The sequence below is a fragment of the Ailuropoda melanoleuca genome, chromosome 2 (genome assembly GCF_002007445.2).
Source record: "Ailuropoda melanoleuca isolate Jingjing chromosome 2, ASM200744v2, whole genome shotgun sequence".
In the NCBI taxonomy this organism is placed as follows: Eukaryota; Metazoa; Chordata; class Mammalia; order Carnivora; family Ursidae; genus Ailuropoda; species Ailuropoda melanoleuca.
Window position 1 is genome coordinate 157,245,552 of NC_048219.1, and position 18,701 is coordinate 157,264,252.

At 40.6% G+C, this 18,701-nt stretch overlaps 1 protein-coding gene across 4 annotated transcripts in view; it reads left to right on the forward strand.

Annotated features, from left to right (window-relative positions):
- MYO1B (myosin IB) overlaps positions 1-18,701 on the forward strand; it is a 174,364-nt gene that overhangs the window by 100,904 nt on the left and 54,759 nt on the right. For all 4 annotated transcript variants that reach the window (XM_002917994.4, XM_011223385.3, XM_002917995.4 and 1 more), the window contains exons 6-8: positions 685-731; positions 5,913-5,976; positions 17,573-17,671. In XM_002917994.4, coding sequence (XP_002918040.1) covers positions 685-731; positions 5,913-5,976; positions 17,573-17,671 — 210 coding nt within the window. The remainder of the gene's footprint in view (positions 1-684; positions 732-5,912; positions 5,977-17,572; positions 17,672-18,701) is intronic.

Consider the following 18,701-nt stretch of genomic DNA (forward strand, 5'->3'; position numbering starts at 1 on the left):
ACACTGGGCTCCTTGCAGCAGCTGAGTTTGGAATAAACTTGGATTCTGCATTATGGGCCAGTTTGGTTTTCTTTATTTTCTGGAAAGTTGCGCTAAGGTCTGATGGGTATAACTACAGAATCCGTGTAGTATTTCCAAACTTTTGGAAATTATGTTAGTTTCCAAATCTCTTACTCTTTCTATATTTCACAGTTACATGTATAATCAATTTCAGTAGCTTCATTTTAAAATAAATTAAATAATTTAAAGTTTCTTGTGCTTTTTTCCATCTGGAAACCTCATCAAGTTCCATAAAGCCTTTGACAATATTAAGTAGTCGTCTCTGAAGTAATCTTATTTACACTGATGATAATGAATACAAGCCTTGCTTGCTATCCACTCAACTGACTACTCTTAAAACAGCAAAAGGTATTTAATTAGACAAGATTACATTTATAGTAATATTTGAAAAAATTCTATGAATCATAGGAATGATCTCTTTTTCTATGAACTTATAATAAGATGTGGACGCTTTCTTAAGATTTGTGTTCAGTATGTTTCTATGGGAAGCTCAGACAGAAATGCCATTGCTACAAGTTGTATTTTCTAGGATTTATAGCTATCGAATACTCCATTTGCTTTAAATTTCTGCTTGAAATTATTTTTCTGTCAATTTTACCCATGCATCTGTTTCTTTCTTACTAGCTTTTGGAAATGCCAAGACTGTAAGGAATGACAACTCCTCTAGATTTGTAAGTATTTGTATAAGCATAAGTGTTAACACTAATATTTAGCTCATGTATGTTTAAACAACCAGTAGATGTTTAGTATTTCTTAATATACACATTTGAAAAATAAGAGCATCATTGCTGTTGAGACACTGAAAGTTCTCTAAGGACTGACTATTTTTTGCTTTCTGGGATTTTTCTTTTTAATTCTTTTTGGAGTGACAGCCTTTTCTTTCATACTTTTCTTGTCATGTATTATAGAATTCCATGGGCAATTGAAATGAGGCTTTTTAGAAGAACTCTTTACTTATCTGAGTTTTGGTATTTAGAAATCACAATTAAGAGTCAGATTAAGTAGAAGGAAGGATAAACTGGGTGTCAAGTTTGTGTACTCCATAGCTTTTGCCCTTTATTCAGTGGGACGAGGAAGGATGGAAGGGTCCTCTTTATAGAGGTCATTAGATTTGACAGCTCTTGGCAGGGGGTGGGGAGGAGGACTGGATAGTAAAAACTGCAGTGAATTGATGTTTCGAGTTTGGTTGAGTTGGAAAATGCTGAGTGCAGGAAGACACACCTTCCTGGCCTCCTCTCCCGGCTCTCCCCAGCATGTACTGCGCTTGGCGGCCCGCTGGGGGTCTCTCCAGCTGAGCACTCGCTGTCCTGCCTTTGGTCTTTATGGAAACACAGACACTGCCTGGTTGCGGGTGGGGGAAGTACATGGAGTGTGATGGTGACGTTTTGAAATTGGCCCCTTTTTTCTATAGTTTAACCAATCTTATAAATTTTATAATAAAAGGCCACTTTCTTTATAAGCTCTCTTCTCATATACATTAGGTGGGACCATTTTGGATGATTTTTATGCTTCTCTGCCAGAGACCCTTCCTTCCCTTTCTCCATATCACTTCTTTTAGTCTCCCTCTTTGCTTTTTTTCTCCTTAGAGTCACCCAGTGCTTAAGGCAAGACGGTGACCTCAGGTAGAGGTAGTTTTGGTAGCTTGGAAAGTGGAAGGCTGAGGTTCCTAATTCCAGGGCTGTGAATTTTTTCCATTGGATTAGCCCTTTACGTGGTTATAGCTGATTTGAGCCATGCCTTTTCCTGTTGTGGTAACATGGCTAATCTCATTATATAAATAGAGTTAGAAGCAAGGTGTGGGCAGATAGAAGTAATTCCAAGAGATCAAGCTCCTTTATGGAAACTTTTTTTTTTTTTGATGTTTGCAAATTATACACATATACTTTAAAAAATATCTAAATATATTTAGTCTGTAGACTATAAAAATGAAGAAAACCATATTGCCTGAAGAGTCATTACTACTTTGTGATGTTTGAAATCTAGTGAAGGGCTTGGCAGGTGATTTGGCTTAATAAGTGACTTCAGAGAAATCCTATTATAACATGGGTATTAGGATACAAGATTAATACTTGATTATAGACTAAATCATTTCATGCCTAGTTTTTAGTAATTTCTCTGCTTGGTAGTCTGTGACTTGGCCATTAATATACTCAAATCCACATTATAATTTGATAGGACTCTGCTATATTTACAGTCACTACTGTATATTAACAGTGGTTTATGTATTAAACATTTGTACTCCCAGGAAATTGCATTTCCTTTGACTGTGCGATGAACTTCTTGATCTCTTCACTGAGCAGTGTGGTAGACGGCGGTGTGGTGTAGTTATGCATGCTTATTGCCACTGACATATCAGACCAGTGTTCTCATGGAGGTGCCTCACAGTGCCCCCCACCCCCCACGTACCTCTAGTTCGACATATTGAACTTCTGTTAAGAAAGTGACCCTCACTGTTTTTTGAAAAGAGACGTTTAAGGCTTTGGAAGTCACTGTTCTTGACCAAGGGTTTCAGGGGAGGGAAGAGGCGTAATAGCAGAGCGCCTACTATCTGCAGAGAGCCAAGCTAGGAGAGAACGCATTGGGTCCGGAAAATTCCATTACCAACCTTTCATTCAGTAAGAATAAAAGAGCCCATACAATGTATTCATTTGTTGAAACCTCCGATTTGGGGTTTTGTTTTTGTTTTTCTAAAACAGTTAATTAAGCATAGGTCTCCCTGTATCTCCTCTTGCAGCCTACAGACCTTTCCCTACAGGCATCCAGAGTGATCTTAACAAATTTAAGTCTCATCGCTGCTCTGCGGAAAGCCCTCGGCGGCTCCTCCTTGCACCTGGAGTGCAGTATAGGCTCCTCCCTGAGCCTCCGGTGCCTGCCTGTGGGAGCTGTGGCCTGCTCTGCCCCGCCCTTGCATGCGCCGCTCGGCGCAGGCCTTTGTGACAGTCAGGAGTGCCAACCGCCTTCTTGCCTTAGATCTTTGCAGTTGCCCGTCCTTCTGCATGATGTGCTCTGTGTCCAGATCTCTGCATGGTCACCATCTTGCATCATTTAGGTCTCACCTCAAATGTCACTTTCATGATGCCTTTTCTAGACTCTGACTTCATCATGCTTTTATTTTTTTCAGGCATTCATTAGTCTCTGGAATGATTGTAGTCACTTTCTCTGTTTCTCTCTGATCCTGGACCTTAGAGAGGAGGAGCCCTGGGAGCAAGTAGCTCAGCCTCCTTGTTCACTGTGGTGGCCTCAGACCTAGAACACTGCCTGGTGTCACAGTACATACTCAGAAAACATTGATGAATGAATATTTTTAAGAAGCTTGTAGACTAGTCAGAAAAAATGGACATGTCTGAAAGTAATGATAACACAACACATAAAATCCTAAGTTCCCCATGAGTGAGTTCCAAAAATCGTTTTATGGGAATTCGGAATAGAGAAGCTGGAGGAGCCTGAGGCAGGGGACAGTTCTGAGTGGGCCCGTAAGATTGAAATGTGCCAAAATTGAATAGAAAGCAGGAAGAGCTGGCATGAGGAAGCGGAGGAGAGAGACCAGAGGGCACCTGCACTTGTCCAAGTCAGTGGCGGGACGAGAGGATCTGTGAAGAGAGCCGTGGGCCGAAAAGGCGTGCAGAGATGGGTCGGGGCCTCACCTGGAGGGCTTGGAGTATCAGGTTCAGGGTCTTGGACTTGATTTTCTAGGCAGTGGGAAGGCGTTGGTTTTCTCTGAGAAGACTCATGACAAGCTTATGGGAAGAATGCCATTCCCAGATCCTCTGAGTTCCCAGTGCGGTCCTTTCGTTTATCCCCGGTCAGCTTCCTTTCCCACTCTGCACGGGGTTTATTGTACTGTCTGCAGACCCCCTGTCCTTTCCTCTCAGCTGATGAGAGTATGCTTGCTTCATGGAAATCATTGTTATCGTCATCTTGCTCCTTCTCCTCATCCACATCCTCAGCTTTGGTGGCTCACCTGTCCCTGAATCTATAGAAACACCCTCCTGTCACACCGGGAGGTTCTCAACTCCCATCTTCCGCTGATCCCTCTGCCTGTGCTCTGAATCTGGTCACTTCCTGTGTCTAGGAAGCACCTTCCATCAAAATCATCTCCTCTCATATGGTCAGCCTCTGACTCTCCTGTGAAGTTACTCTTTCTCCCCTCCCATGCCGCTCCTTCGCCTGTGCTGTTCCTGCCAGCATGGAGAGCATAGCTATCTACTCAGTTACCTGGGCCACATTCCTTGACTTTCTAATCACTGCCTTCCTCCTGTCTTAACCTCGTATGTCCAGCCGGGATCTGTCATGATGACGCTCTGAGCAGCAATGAGCTCTGCTCACTCTTCCCAGTTTTGCTCGCTCCTGCTTAAACCCTTCAACATTTCTCCCATGACTCCTGCCACCTCCTGTCAGCTAGGTCTGGTCTTGCTCCTTTCCAGTCCATCCCACGTTATCTAGGTTGATCTTGTAAATAGGCAAGTCTGATCATGGCCTCCTTGTTTAGAAATCATTAATGACAGGACTTGCTGTCGGAAAAGTGTCTGGATGCCATGAGGTGTGCCAACCTCCCTCACCAGCCTCACAGACACCTGTTCCTATGACCGCTCCTTCCTGCTTTCTCGCCTCCTTGCTGCCCGACTTAACCCGGACACCTCACATGTGAGCTAGGGCAGACTTCAGCCTTTGTCTTCTCTTCTTCGTGCGTAGCACCCTGCCCCTCTGTGGGATCTGTCTCCACACACAGGAATGTCCTCTTTACCTGCGCAGTTCCCCTCAGGCTGGAAGTTCCTTGAGGGCAGGAATTATGCCTTGCTTTCTCTTGTCCCGACTTTAGTATCTAAGAAATGCTTGGTAGATGTTTGCTTAATGAATAAGAGAAGACTTTTAAAAAGGACAGATGACCCTTGACACTGAAGAAAGGAAAGGCAAGAGAGCACATATAAGCTAATGAAAAGTCACGGACCGCATTGTTGATGGAGTGCCGTGTGATCATGTTTCTTACCCTCTACTATTATTTTGAAAATAGAAGGAGTTAAAGTAGTCATTCTTTGGGAGAATTATTTACAAGCCATCTATGTGACTATTACTAAAGTAGGACATGAAACAAAAGCAAAGACCACTTATTAGACCAACACACCCTTTTCCAAACAAAAACCAGCTGTCAGGGTTATTCTGTTACGCTTGTTACTCTTTAACTAGACAGTTATAGACCAATTCTTTAAAAATGACAGTATGAAACTCCATGTGTGTTTCTGTGTGTTTAAGATGCCATCTATAAAATGTCATAAGAACCTGGGATATATATATTGCTGTATAATCTGAATCAAAAGCCGAAGAGAGTAATAATGGTCAGTCTTTGATTCCAGATTGGTCACAATATATAATCATGCATTCGATTGAATAGATATAAAAACAGAACTTTATGTGTTCCATTTTATCCACCATCCAGTATACTTGGAGTTTCTAGCCATGGCTTAAAACACATTTTACTCATAAAAATGAAATAATTTATATTCCCAACTAGTGCATATACAAGGAATACTTACTTTTCCCAGTTTTTATTCTTGAATTGAATACACACACACTCTTCAGACATTTAAAACACGTATCTGAAATGAAAAAGTCACATGCTGGCTAAAAAGATCTATTCTTAAATTAGCAACATGATATGTTAGCTTTGAGCTAATGCGGTATTTAGTATGAATTATTTATGGAGGCATATTGTTTTGCCTCATGGTTACATAAGTTGTGTGTTAATTATATTTAAACAAATGTGTAAAGGGCTTAGCATGCTATTCTCTAAGAAGATAACGCTGACTGAATATTTTGAGGTAATCTTGAAAACTCACAAAGTCTTTCTTTGGCAGGGCAAATATATGGATATTGAATTTGATTTTAAAGGTGATCCGCTGGGAGGAGTGATAAGTAACTGTGAGTATTTTCCTTGAATCCTTTCAAAGAAGTTCAGAATAGCAAAAGATGTATTAGAATATTTTAGATACTTTTGAGTCTCTAAGAGATAGGCATAAGACTATAATTTCTTTTCCTTAGACAATGCATTTCAGACAATGTGTTAGACTATGATTTCAGAGTGTTTTATAATTCCTAAATCTTTTTTTTTTTTTTTTTTTTTTTGAGAGAGACCAAGCACACGCGCCTGAGCGGGTGGAGGGGCAGAGGGAGAGGGAGAGAGAATCTCAAGCAGACTCCTTGCGGAGCACAGAGCTGGACACGGGGCTTGATTTCACGAGCCTGAGATTAAGAGTCGGATGCTTAACTGACAGCCACCCAGGCACCCCTCCTAAATCTTTTTTAAAGATCACTTAAAGTCTTTACCCTTGAAAATCTTTAAAATTTTGCTAAACAAATAAGAATTAGTCCAACCGGTATTTTATATTCTATAGGTTTTTAAGTCAATTCATTAATAAAGGATCCTCCAGTGGTAATTTTCTTTAACAAAATTATTTTATGATTAAAAATAAAATATAAATAGTTGATTTTAATTTAATAACTTTTTAGCAACTTTTTGGGTAACATTTACTCAAAATGAGTGAGGCTGTACCTCACATTTTATTGGGGGAAATTTTGTCTTTGTGTATTTATGTCATTGAAATGTGATAAACCTGGTAGGTAGAAATACAGATTTCTTAGCCTTTTTTAGTCATGATTGGTAGTTATGGAAGTGAAATGTTCTTGTCAAAGGTAAAAAAATGAACATTGTCAGGTGAGTCTGCTGAACAGCCCCAGGTCCAGAGTTTTCTAAAGTGGGCATGATGGTCAGTATTTTGTAAATATGGCCTGTTACCAGTACGTTGGACCTGCGGTATACGCAGCCCACCCTGACGTTTCTGCTTATGCTGATTTCATAGTTGATTTGTTTGGAAGATCGAAGATGACACCTTAGGGTTTGTGCACTTCCTCCTGGAGCCACAGCCTGGTTATCCTCTTGAATCCTCCTGTGATTTGAGGCCACACCACTGAACCTCCCATCACCACTGGCCTCCTCACCACCCAGTGGTGCTATTGGGATTGAAAAGAAATCTAAGTTTGCCTTAGAAAAAAAGTAATAAATTGGCTCAGGTATCCAAAGCAATGCTCATTAGATTTGTTACAGCAGTGGCATTCCTTCTTAAAATCAAATTTCATGCTGAACCCCAAATAGAAAATAGAGAAAATAAGATCTGACCTGGTTGAAGAAAAGGTAAGTAGCCAGAACCTCTCGGCCCCAGGTGGCCCCTGAGATCTTTGCTGATGAACTCTAGAACCAGAGGACTGCCATTTGAAAAATCAGTGTTTTAAGTGATTTCAGGAAAGTATGCACCTGATTTTTGTTTTGTTTTGTTTTTAAAACACCATTCATAGAGAAACTTAGGGCCAGAGTTTCCTCATTTTTGAAACAATGGGATTTAACTGGATGAATTCTGTGGTTCTCCCCATTTCCACTGTTCTGTAATTCTTAAATAGTTTAATTTTCCATTTTAGTTTCCACGTTGTGTGCCATGCATTGGGATTAGCCATATTTGTAAAAATATGTAATTGAGAAACGTTTGAAGAGAAAGCTTTACTATGAAATGAAATTGGCTGGGATAGTGCTATTTAGGTTATGTGTCAAATTGAAAGCAAAAGTACTCCTGCACACCGTATATGATGTAACCAAAAGCACTGAGGACTACCCCGCCAAGCTTCCGGCACGATGTGGCAGCTGATGATAGCTGTGAGGGAAGAGGTGGGCCTCCGTTTTAAGACCACTGTTTTAAGGAAGGATTAACTTTTATTCTGAAAGATATTCATAAGCCGTTAGCACTTACTTTTTACAAGATGGATTAACTCTCATTATTAATTTAATACACTATTCTTAAAATTAGGGTAATGCATCTAAACATTGTGCAATGATTGAATCAAAATTGCTTTTGAAGACTCTAGGAAAATATTTAAGGACTAGTTTATTGAAAGTATTAGAAAATAACTTAGATTTTACATTTTGAAGTTTAAGTTCCAAATAGAAATATCTTCCTGCCCCCTAACTAATTCTAGCAGTATCCATGGAGAATAAATATTAAACACTCAGTTCTTTTCCAGTTAAGATTAATATATCATCATGAATGGATTTCATATGGTGTTCGTTACCATTTGTTCCCACAATGAAATTATATGGAAATTTGTGGTAGTGGGAACACCCTGTATTTTAGAGTACGCTTTGCTTTGGAAAGGAAAGGAATACGTTCGCGGTAAGAGCAGGAAATTTCACCCTGTGTAGATACGGGAGTGACTCATAGGTGGTCAGGGGGAGTTACTGTCTGCTGGCTTCAGGGGTGTAGCGCAGTGGGCAAACCCATTCTTGTTCTCTCCAAGCTGCCAAAAGTCAGCTTCTTGTAGTCTAGAAAAGAAGAAAGGACTTGCCATTTTGTAGGAAGTGTATTTTGCCTCGGTTTCTAGCAGCCGTGTAGTAACAGCATCGATCATTGTCAGTTGTACTGATGACCTGGAAAAAGACACACGATCACTCAAGCCAGCTGGGTTCCCAGGGAGTGGAAGAGAAAGCCCAGTAACTTACTCTCTCTTCCTAAAAGAGGTGTGCTCGAAAACAAGTCGAGTTCAGCTGAAAACCATGTATCCCTGAGGTTAGTATCATTAGGCCAGGGGTGTTGCGGAAATAGAAAATGGCATGCATGTTTCAGTAGGGAAGATAAAATGTGGAAGCATCTAGCACGTCTCGGCTTCTGTGAGATGATATTTCTGCTCCTTTGTTAATGGTTGTAAGTCTCATAAGATTTATGCATTCGTATTTGAGGAGTTGAGGCCTGCTGTTATGAGCGAGAAACCTTGGACACCTGTTGCTTTCATTAGTAGTTGTAGGCACTTTCTTATAGCTGTGGCACTTGATGGCAGTTTTCACTGGAGAAAATGTGGTACAAGTCTCTAGGGATTTTATCTCCTAGAAGAAGAATAACACAGAGGCAGATACGCTGTGAAAAAGCCTTATGATTTCAAGTGTGCATATATACCTTCCTCACAGTTTAAGGCAGGAGGTATGGCTTTCCTGTTCACAGTAGTGTATCAAGAGCCTAGTGTAATACCTGACACACAGTAGCTGCTCAGTAAATGCTGAAATGAGGATGGAATTGGTTTTACATAGGCAGGCCCTACCTTTCACAGCTTCATTATCTGGGGCATACCTATGACATTCCTTATGCAACTCTTCTCACGTGGTTTTAATGTCTAAACAAGACAACAAGTGACTGATTTTTCTGTGCCTCCATTTTTTCATCTTTGAAATGGGGTAATAATAGTACTGATCTTATAGAGTTATGAAAAGGTGTAAATTATCTGTTAACATCTAAAGTGCTTGAAATGGTGCCAGGCACCTAGTAAACATTGAATAATGTTTGCTTTTTTTTCCATTATTATATACTTGTGTGTTTATGGTCTCCAGCCCCTAGCCAAATATATGTCCTATAAGGACAGAGATTTAGTTTGTGTGGTTCATTGCCGAATGACAGCAACAAAAATAGCGTCTGACACCTGAAATATATTTCTTGAATTAATAACTACACAAGTACACAATGAATAATAAGTGACCTAACTGACATAGAAAACTTTATTGAGAAATAAAACTCCTGCTTTATTGGATAATTTTATCTGAATATTTAAAAAATTTTTTATTGAGGTGTAATTGATGTATGACATTATGTGAGTTTCAGGTGTACCGCATCCTGATTTCATATTTGAATACACTGCAAAATGATCACCACAATAAGTTCTAGTTACCATCCGTCACCATACATAGTTACAGAAACTTTTTTTTCTTGTGATGAGAACTTTTAAGGTCTACTCTCTTGGCAACTTTCAAATATGCAGCAGAGTATTATTAACTATAGTTGATATGCTGTACAGTACATCGCCATGACTTATTTATTTTATATGTCTGAATATTCTATGCTAATCATTTTAAAATGCTTTTTCTAAATCCCAGAAAGGCAACAGAATTATTGGTATTCAAACTTCATCTGTCACTGCCTTCTCTTTTCAGCTTGAAAGAAATTATATCTTGTGAATTATGAAGGAAAGCAAATGTTGAAATTAGCATATGGTCCCCCTCTTATTACTGCCCAGTAAACCACCCCAAACTTAATAGGGTAAAACAATGGCCCTCTTAAATGCTGTTGGATACTGTGAGTCAGGAATTCAGATGGGGCACAGTAGGGTTGGCTTGTCTTCATGATATATGGGGCTTCAGTGAGAAAGACATATGGTTGGGGGTGACTTGCATGAGTGGATACTGGATCTTCTGGAAGCTTTCTCATGTGTCACATGTCAGGCTCCTGGGCTAGGATGATTCAAAGTGTGTGCTGAGTTGGGACGATTGACTAGAGCCATCTACATGTGGCCTCATGTGGTTTGGGCTCCTCACAGATGGCTAGGTTCTGAGAGAGAATGTTCCAAGAGGAAAGATCCTGACAGAGAACCAAGAGGAAGCCTGCAGTAGCCTGGGAGATCAGACAGTGTCACTTCTGCTGCACTCTATTAAGTCAAAGTTGGCACAAGCTTGCCCAGAATTGGGGTGGGGGGGCACGAAGATTCCACCTCTCAATGGGAAGAGTGTCAAATAATTTGTGACCATTTTATTTTAAACGGCCTTAATCTGATGGATTGTTTTCAGGAATGGTCACAATAATTTCTCCCCTTGTGTCTACACCCTTGGGTAGTCCTCTCTCTCAATGACTCAGAGTTTGGCCATGAGATTTATTTTGGTCCATAGAACAATTAGTAAACATGGCACAACCAGAGACTTGAAAGTTGTTTACGTATTGGAGCTTGTCCTCTCATGCTCCTCTTGGGAATGCTCTTCTTACCACCATGTGAATGAACCTGGGTTAGGCTGCTGGCTGGTGAGAGACCACATGGAGTGAACCACCAGACATAAGAGTGAGGGCACCTGAGGTCAGCCAGCTGCCGGCAGACTGCCAGCCTGTGAGCGAGCAGAGGAGAGATCAGCTGAGCTGGCTCAGACCAGATCTACAAAGCTGATGCTCAGACTCATGAACTAATAAATGGTATCGTTCTAAGCGCTAAGTGTTGGGACAATTTGTCATGCAGCAAAAACTAACTGATTCGGAGGTCTAAGAGATGACCTACTTTCCCCCACGCAGTCTGGCATCGTGAAAAATAGGCACAGGAATCAAGCTGGAGGGGAAGCACATTTATTACTGTTAGAGGCAAGGTCGAAGAAAGTGGCTTTTGGTTTCTCATCCAAGCAGGTGTGCTGGGAGTCATCTGGCAGTTGGGCAGGCATTGACAGAATTAAGCAACCTCTGGCCTCTCCATGTGTGCATTGCCCCAGTTATCTTAGACCACGCTGGCGAGTAGGGCTGACTGTGAATGCCGTGTGGGGATCCAGAGGGCTGAACGGTATGTGCATGCTCATTTCCCTCTCTAAACCTCCCTACTCAGAGCCGTCCTTCCCCCTGCCTAGGTGAGGAGTGAGTAAGGGGCTGAGAGAGGCCAGGGAGTAGTCTAAGGAGATCCTCCCACAAGGCATCAGTAGAGCAGGAAGAAGCACCCACCCCGCCCGCAGGGCAGGCGGCGGATGGAGCCAATCTCTCTGAAATTCCTAATCTATATTTCTTTTGAATTTATGGTACAATTGGCTTACACTTTTATGTGCTATCTATCTCATGACATGTTTATCTATATGACACATCCATGCCATTTGTAGGATATCGAGTATTATTTTACTCTTTTAAATGGTTTGAGATTTATAGCTTTGTTTTTCCTTTTATATCATATCTTTGATATAATTGATGAGAAGTTAGGAGCAAAACAGCCAGCCAGCTGGAACACTTCCTAAAGGAAACTCCGCACTGCTTTGTTTCCTGAGAATACGTATAGATTGAGGTGGCTTTGGAGACTACCCATCCATGAGTCAGTTCTCAACAGCTAGTGAAGCTTCATCAATTAACAGTGTCTGTGTTTAACCCGTCTTCTTTAGGATCGAAATTCACCAAAAACCAAGACAATGCATTGTCTAGTTTATAACACAAGGCTGGGCTTTCTTAGTGCTTCAGTATTCAGAGTGCTTTAATATTCAGAAGGTAGAAATAATCCGCCATTGGTTGTGGAGTATGCATATAGCAATAAAACAAATTTCAAGGAGCAATTGTTACTCTGTTGTGGATGGCTTTGTATAAAAATTGATGCTTTCCTTCACCTCAGTTTTACTTTGGTGGTTTTTCTATTACAAAAATATGTTTACTGTGAAATATGTTTACCACGAAAAAAGATTATGTACAAATATAGAAGATGTCAGATGTTAAATATATCTAAATTAATTAGGATAGTATATCTAATAATATACTATGGGCTATATTTCATTAATTTTATTTCAGGGTTGGGTATGGAGTTTTAGATTCAGGTATGTACATATATGAGTAAATTTTTAATTATTAGATAAACATTAAATTTGTGTTAGGAAGAAATCTGTTGTGAAAATACATATATGCTATATGTATATAAACAGATCCTAATCAAAAACAGTAGTTGATTAAGTAGATAATAAGCCAAGTTGTCCTGGTGTTTTAAAGCCCCAGTTAATGTTTCACGTGCAGACACCAGATGCCTTTTCACAGCTTCTCATGGAGCAGGTCCAGCTATCTTTATCGCTGATTTTATACTTTAGGATACTGACTTTTGAGTAAAACTGGAAGCTGATTTCTTAAAATTTCCCATGCTGCCGCGGAGGTGGAGGTAAGGGAAAACTGTAATGTGGCACGCCAGGTGGTTCACATGTCTCAAGGCCCATGAGCTGCAGGCAGATGGAGCTCCATGTGGCACCCAGGCTGAGAGCCCCGCGGTGACTGATCGCAGGTGCTCTGGTTCACTGCAACATTCATGTGCAATGCGCGATTTGTAAGAAGACCTTCGCCCTTTGTTTTTTTTTTTTTTAGAGTTTATTTATTTATTTGAGAGAGAGAGCACAAACATGGAAAGGGTATAGGGAGAGAGAAAAGCAGGCTCCCCACTGAGCAAAGAGCCCAACTTGGAGCTCAATCCCAGGACCTTGGGATCATGACCTGAGCCAAGGCAGACGTTTAACCGACCGAGCCACCCAGGCGTTCCCCAATCCCCGTCTTTTTGACTTTGAAATTTGTTATTAGTGAAACTTTCTGATTGTCAGCCTAAAGGATTTTGTTGTCTATTTCCAGAGAAAGTAGAGGGCTGGCGTCAGAATGTATGCCCTAATATGTGAGCAGACTTAAGCTCATAGTCCCTTTACCACTGAAACCACCATTGGTTGGGCTCACTAACATATCTGCTACTTAGATTGCAGGCCCGTTGTTATGGCTAAGTGCAGCAGTGAAGGGGCATAAATTGATTGGAAAAGCTAAATGCCGCCCAAACACTTTTTTCGTAATACTTACCTTGAGCAGCTGGAAAGGAGCACAGGATCTCTGCGGCTTGGTCAGAGTTGTGTGTCACAGGGCTTCCATTGTCATTCTGGTCTTGGCAAAACTGAGACCAAGCCGATTGATTATTCCTTAAGTCTTGGACTTGGATGGATTGTTTCCTTTTTTTTTTTTTTTTTCAGGAAGAGAGACTATACATGAAATAAATTGGATCAAACTATCTAATCTTTAACCTGCTATGTTCTAAAGTAATGTCAAGTTTTTTTCTTCCCAGTTGCTACTTATCTTGCTATTACTTTGCCAGTTAGAAGACTTCCTTCTCCAGCAGGTGCAAACATGGACATTTTACTCCTTTCACGTCTGTATTGTGGGAAAGTTGGCCTGTGCTGTGCACAGGCACATGTCCGTGCCCTCGCCTCACTGGTAATTAGTAAAACTTCGAAAGCCCCTGAATGAGGGCCTGGTTCTGGTAATAGTCAGGTTGGCAGTGGTATGGTGGGGTAGGTGGGGAAGTTCTGACTCCAGAGTTTTCTCTGTCCCTGTCTGTTGGTTTTCCCCTTTAGGGTGGCTTAATGGGTCTGTCTCCTCCCTTAAAACTTAAGTTTGTATCAAATTTAATATGAACTTAAATATATATTTTGAGAGGGAAATGTATCTGCACTGGAATACACAGAGACGTAATACTCTCTTCTCTACTAAATACTCAGCATATCCTGCTCTCTTCTTTACTAAATCTTGTTAGCAGAGGCTCAGTCAGTGGTGGCGGGAGCGTGTAAAGCCAAAGAGCAGGCTGAGCCAGTGTTTGCTTTGACTAATTCAGGGGAACATTGAGTAAATTGAAATGATCAGGTGGCAAGTCTTTATATGTTCTGTACTTTGAGTAATTATTTGATATGGCTTCATACTCTTAGATTATGTTGGTGCATGCCCATTAAAAATGAATAGGGAATGATTTTAAGCATTAGTAAATTATTTTGGGACAAACCTTTTCCCTGATTACTTTTCTACCTGGAAGCTTGTAACACAAAAGAAAAGTCATAAAGACTAGAAGGCTCTAGAGTAATAGACTAAGCGTTTAGGTGCTAAAACCTTCAACTGCTTTGTAATAAAAGGTTTCTCATTTTGTGATTGAGTTGCTTAGGTGAAGTCATATATTTTATGTAAAGTACAGCCTTTCCTAGTGTTTATGGATTTTGCATCCTTTTTGCTAGAAAATTACAAACAACATAAGCATGATATCTTAGTCACCTAAAGCTATGAATTCTGGCTCTGTCACTTGACGACAGTGTGATGTGAGCCTCGTTTTCTCATCTATAAAATAGGGATTATAAAACCAACCTCAGGGGAGGTATTTGGGGCCGAATATGATAATGAATGAAAGGCACCAAGTGCATAGCAGAAGGTCAGTGAAAGTTCCCGTCCTGCTTCCCCTTTGCACCTTTCCTTTTAAACACACATCGTATTATGTTTCACATTTGAATGTGATAGTCATTGCTGATCATATCAGCATGTGTGGTTCAAGAAGTACATTGGCCAGCATTCCTTTCCACACTGTGCACACGCGAATATAATTCTTTAACTTGATGGCTGTTATCTGCTGAATCTTCTAGCCGTCGCTGTTTTATACTCTCCACTTTCTGTGAGCATTTGTTCAAAAAGTGCCTGACCTGAGGCTGGCCAGTGTGCAGCTTTTGCAGTGTGGCCCTGTCATGTTTTGAGGGCATTATTTCATGTCTTGAAGTACCACGGTTGGCTTGTTGAATGTGATTGGATAGGTGCCATCACACTATTGTTTGTCGTCAGGAAACAAGAGGGCAGCAGGCTGCCAATGCTTGCAAGGTGTGTGGCAGGACTCCTAATGCTATGGAAGAGCCTGGGGTTTGTGGGCTTTGACCCAAACACATGGTCATTCTGCCTTCCTCACCCCCATCTCCTGCTCTTTCTTGAGGGCCTAGACATCCCACCTTGGAAAGAACTGCTGCTGTTGGTTTGGGTGGTGGGAGTAATCATAGCATGTGTGACTCTTGTAGGCCACGAGGAAGAAGGTCTTCATATTTGCAGTCGGTGCTGGTTGCATTTCCCAATTGTTCCAGCGCATAGTGGGTGAGCATTAAGTGAGCCTACTGGAGGAATTGTACATGAACAGATAAAGTGACCTGTAGCATTTGTTTATATTTTTCATGTAGTTAAGTTACTTGTTTCTGGGCTTGAGGAATTTGCTCTAAAGATTAGCTTCCCAATGGAGAATCTGCCCATGCTCTGTGGATTTTTTCTTTCAAAACTGTGCCTATACTCCTAGAACCCCATAGGATCTTGGTCACATGCTAATAAGTACAGTCATCCTGGATTCTTATCTTACCTGCTTATTCTGTCTTCTGCTTTGTATGTCAGTATTTACTTATAAACTGAAACATGCAGTCCTTAGAGATGATGAATAGTACACAATCCCTTCTTTTTGAAATTTTGTCTCATTTGTGCTCTTCAATTTCTGTTTTCTTCCTTTTTGCTAAATATGAAGTCTTCCTTACTCTCTGTGTACAATTTGAGGGCACTGGCAGTCATCCAAATCAGATGAGAGCTGGAGATGAAGATTAAAAGTCCGGAGCATCCTGGTTCCTATGATTTTTGAATTTATGTATTTTTGTTCTTGTTTTTAATTTTATGTGTCCTTGGAACCCATCTCTTCATTCTTACCAATGACCTCGGGTATTGGGAGGCCCCTAGGACTTCTCATTCATCAAAGCTGCACTCTTTAACTTTACCTAGCCTCCTTTTTACATGCTAGTGTGGATTCCAGAAATAGAAATTGAGAAGTTCAGCGTCCATTCCCAGAGAAGTTGTACAACTTCTCTCCCTCATTCCTTTGAAAATGTTTAGATTTCAACCTGATTAGAATTCAGATATGTCTGGGGGCGCCTGGGTGGCTCAGTCGTTAAGCGTCTGCCTTCGGCTCAGGTCATGATCCCAGGGTCTGGGATCGAGCCCTGCATCGGGCTCCCTGCTCAGCAGGAAGCCTGCTTTTCCCTCTCCCACTCCCCCTGCTTGTGTTCCCTCTCTCGCTGTGTTTCTCTCTGTCGAGTGAATAAATAAAATCTTTAAAAAAAAAAAAAAAGAATTCAGACGTGTCTGTTCTCTAGAATTAATAATGGGGTGACCGTTTCGGGATTTTACAACTAAATTTGGCTTTTGCCCACAGGATCCAGACCCTCTTTTAGGTCACTGGTCGGTGATAAGCAGGAGTTCAGGCGAAATAGTCTCTGCCACTGTACTTTGACATCTCTTGTATATTGCCACCGTGGCTCTTTTCTGGTTGGTTGCTTCTTTCTCCCTCCCTCCTTCCTTCTGTCCTTCAGTTTTGGACGAAAGTTTGAAAATTTGATAAGACATCAAATTATTGGATGAAAAAGTACCTGGAACCAAGGAAAGTATGCTGCCACATAACAACCCCAAATTTCATGAGATGAAAATCACCTTTTCATTCTCTAAGACATAGAAATATCCAGAAAATATGCTTCCCTTATCCCAGGTGGCAGGCTGTGTGGATATAATGAGGTGGGGTTTGCATTTGGATCACATGGCCTGACTTCAAATCCTACTTAAACTCTTGGACTGTTTTTTTCATCTGTTAAATAATACTTGATAAAACGGCTGTGAGGATTCAGTGCAGTAATAATGAGATATAAAGCACTTAGCACATAGTAAGATCTCAGGAACATTAACTTCATAATTATTGAGTGGATTCATAACTGAATGGCTGAATTCCATTGCTTAGTTTTGTAATGCTGTGTTTTGAAGAACTTAATGTCATCACATATTACATAAAACCAAGAGAACCTTAAGACACAGACTGTATCGTCTTTAATCAGCTCGTCAAACGTATTGCTGAACTTACTCTTCATATTCGCAATTGTTCGACAAGAACCTGGTTTGTTTAATTTGGTGATTTTAGTTGGAGCTGGGCTTCTTCCTGAAGGAAGAATGGAAAATGTAGCTTCTGTTATTGTTTCATTAATATAAAACAGAAAGTAAAAAAGTGAGGGGGGTGTGTGGATAAGAACCACCATGCTGGATTTGAAAAGCAAAATTAAAAATACATGACAATTTGACTCTTTTCTCCTCTTTAGATCTTTTAGAGAAGTCTCGAGTTGTGAAGCAACCAAGAGGTGAAAGAAACTTCCATGTGTTCTATCAGCTGCTCTCTGGTGCCTCTGAAGAGCTCCTCAGTAAGTCCCTGTGCCTGTACTTTAATTTTTAGTGTCACAGCATTTCCCAGAGCGTTCTTTTTCATGTTTTTAAAATGTTTCCATGCCTGTGGTTGAGGTGAAGAACATGGGCTGCTTGCTTCTGTCATCCTGCCCCAACATTTGCTTGCTGTATATCCCCGTACCTCACCAGAGGCTGGGCACAGGTCTCAGATGGCTAACTCGAAGCACTAACGAAATATTAGGGGGGCGGGGGGGTAGAAATCATAATTTTAAACAATAAAATGGAAGCATATAATTGTTCCATTCAGGAAAAGGAAATTAGGAGGGAGCAGTAGATGAGAACAATTGTTTAAAAAAAAAAATTGCTCAGTGAAAATTAAACATAGTGGGAAAATATTTGTAATTGATAAAAGAGTTAAAAATCTGACCTTTGGCTATTTTAGGGAATTAATAGAAGTCCATCAGAAGAGTATCCAATAAACTAATAGCTAATTGATGAAATTTTTGAACAAATAATCCAAATGAGAACCATGGAAAGTAAACAGCATTTGGGGAAGAATCATCCTCACTAATTATCAACAAGCATAAACTAAAACAGCACTGATGGGTTCACTGTACGTGTGTATTAGCAAAAGTCATGAAAAAGGACAAAGCTGGCAGAGTTGTCGGGCCCTGGTCTGCTTAGAGCTTGTGGGTGGCACTTCAAAGTGAGGACTTCTTCCTGGGGACTAGTTCGCCATCAAGAATAAGTCATAAAATGATCAGAGGCCACTGCCCAGGCGCACCATTTTTTGGAATAGATCCCAATGCAGGAATTCAAAAGACTCCAAAGAGCACTTTGTATGAAGACCTTTATCACTGCCTTCATGTCCAGTCGCATGGGAATCACTAGGCAGATATCTGATATGTTATAATGAAATACTGCATTGAAGATGTTTAAATTATAAAAATATGGAAGGGGCTTACTACGAATAAATGTAAAAAAAAAAGCAGTTCGAAATATGTACAACAAATGCTGTTAGTATTTGGGTACCAATTTTTGTTCTGT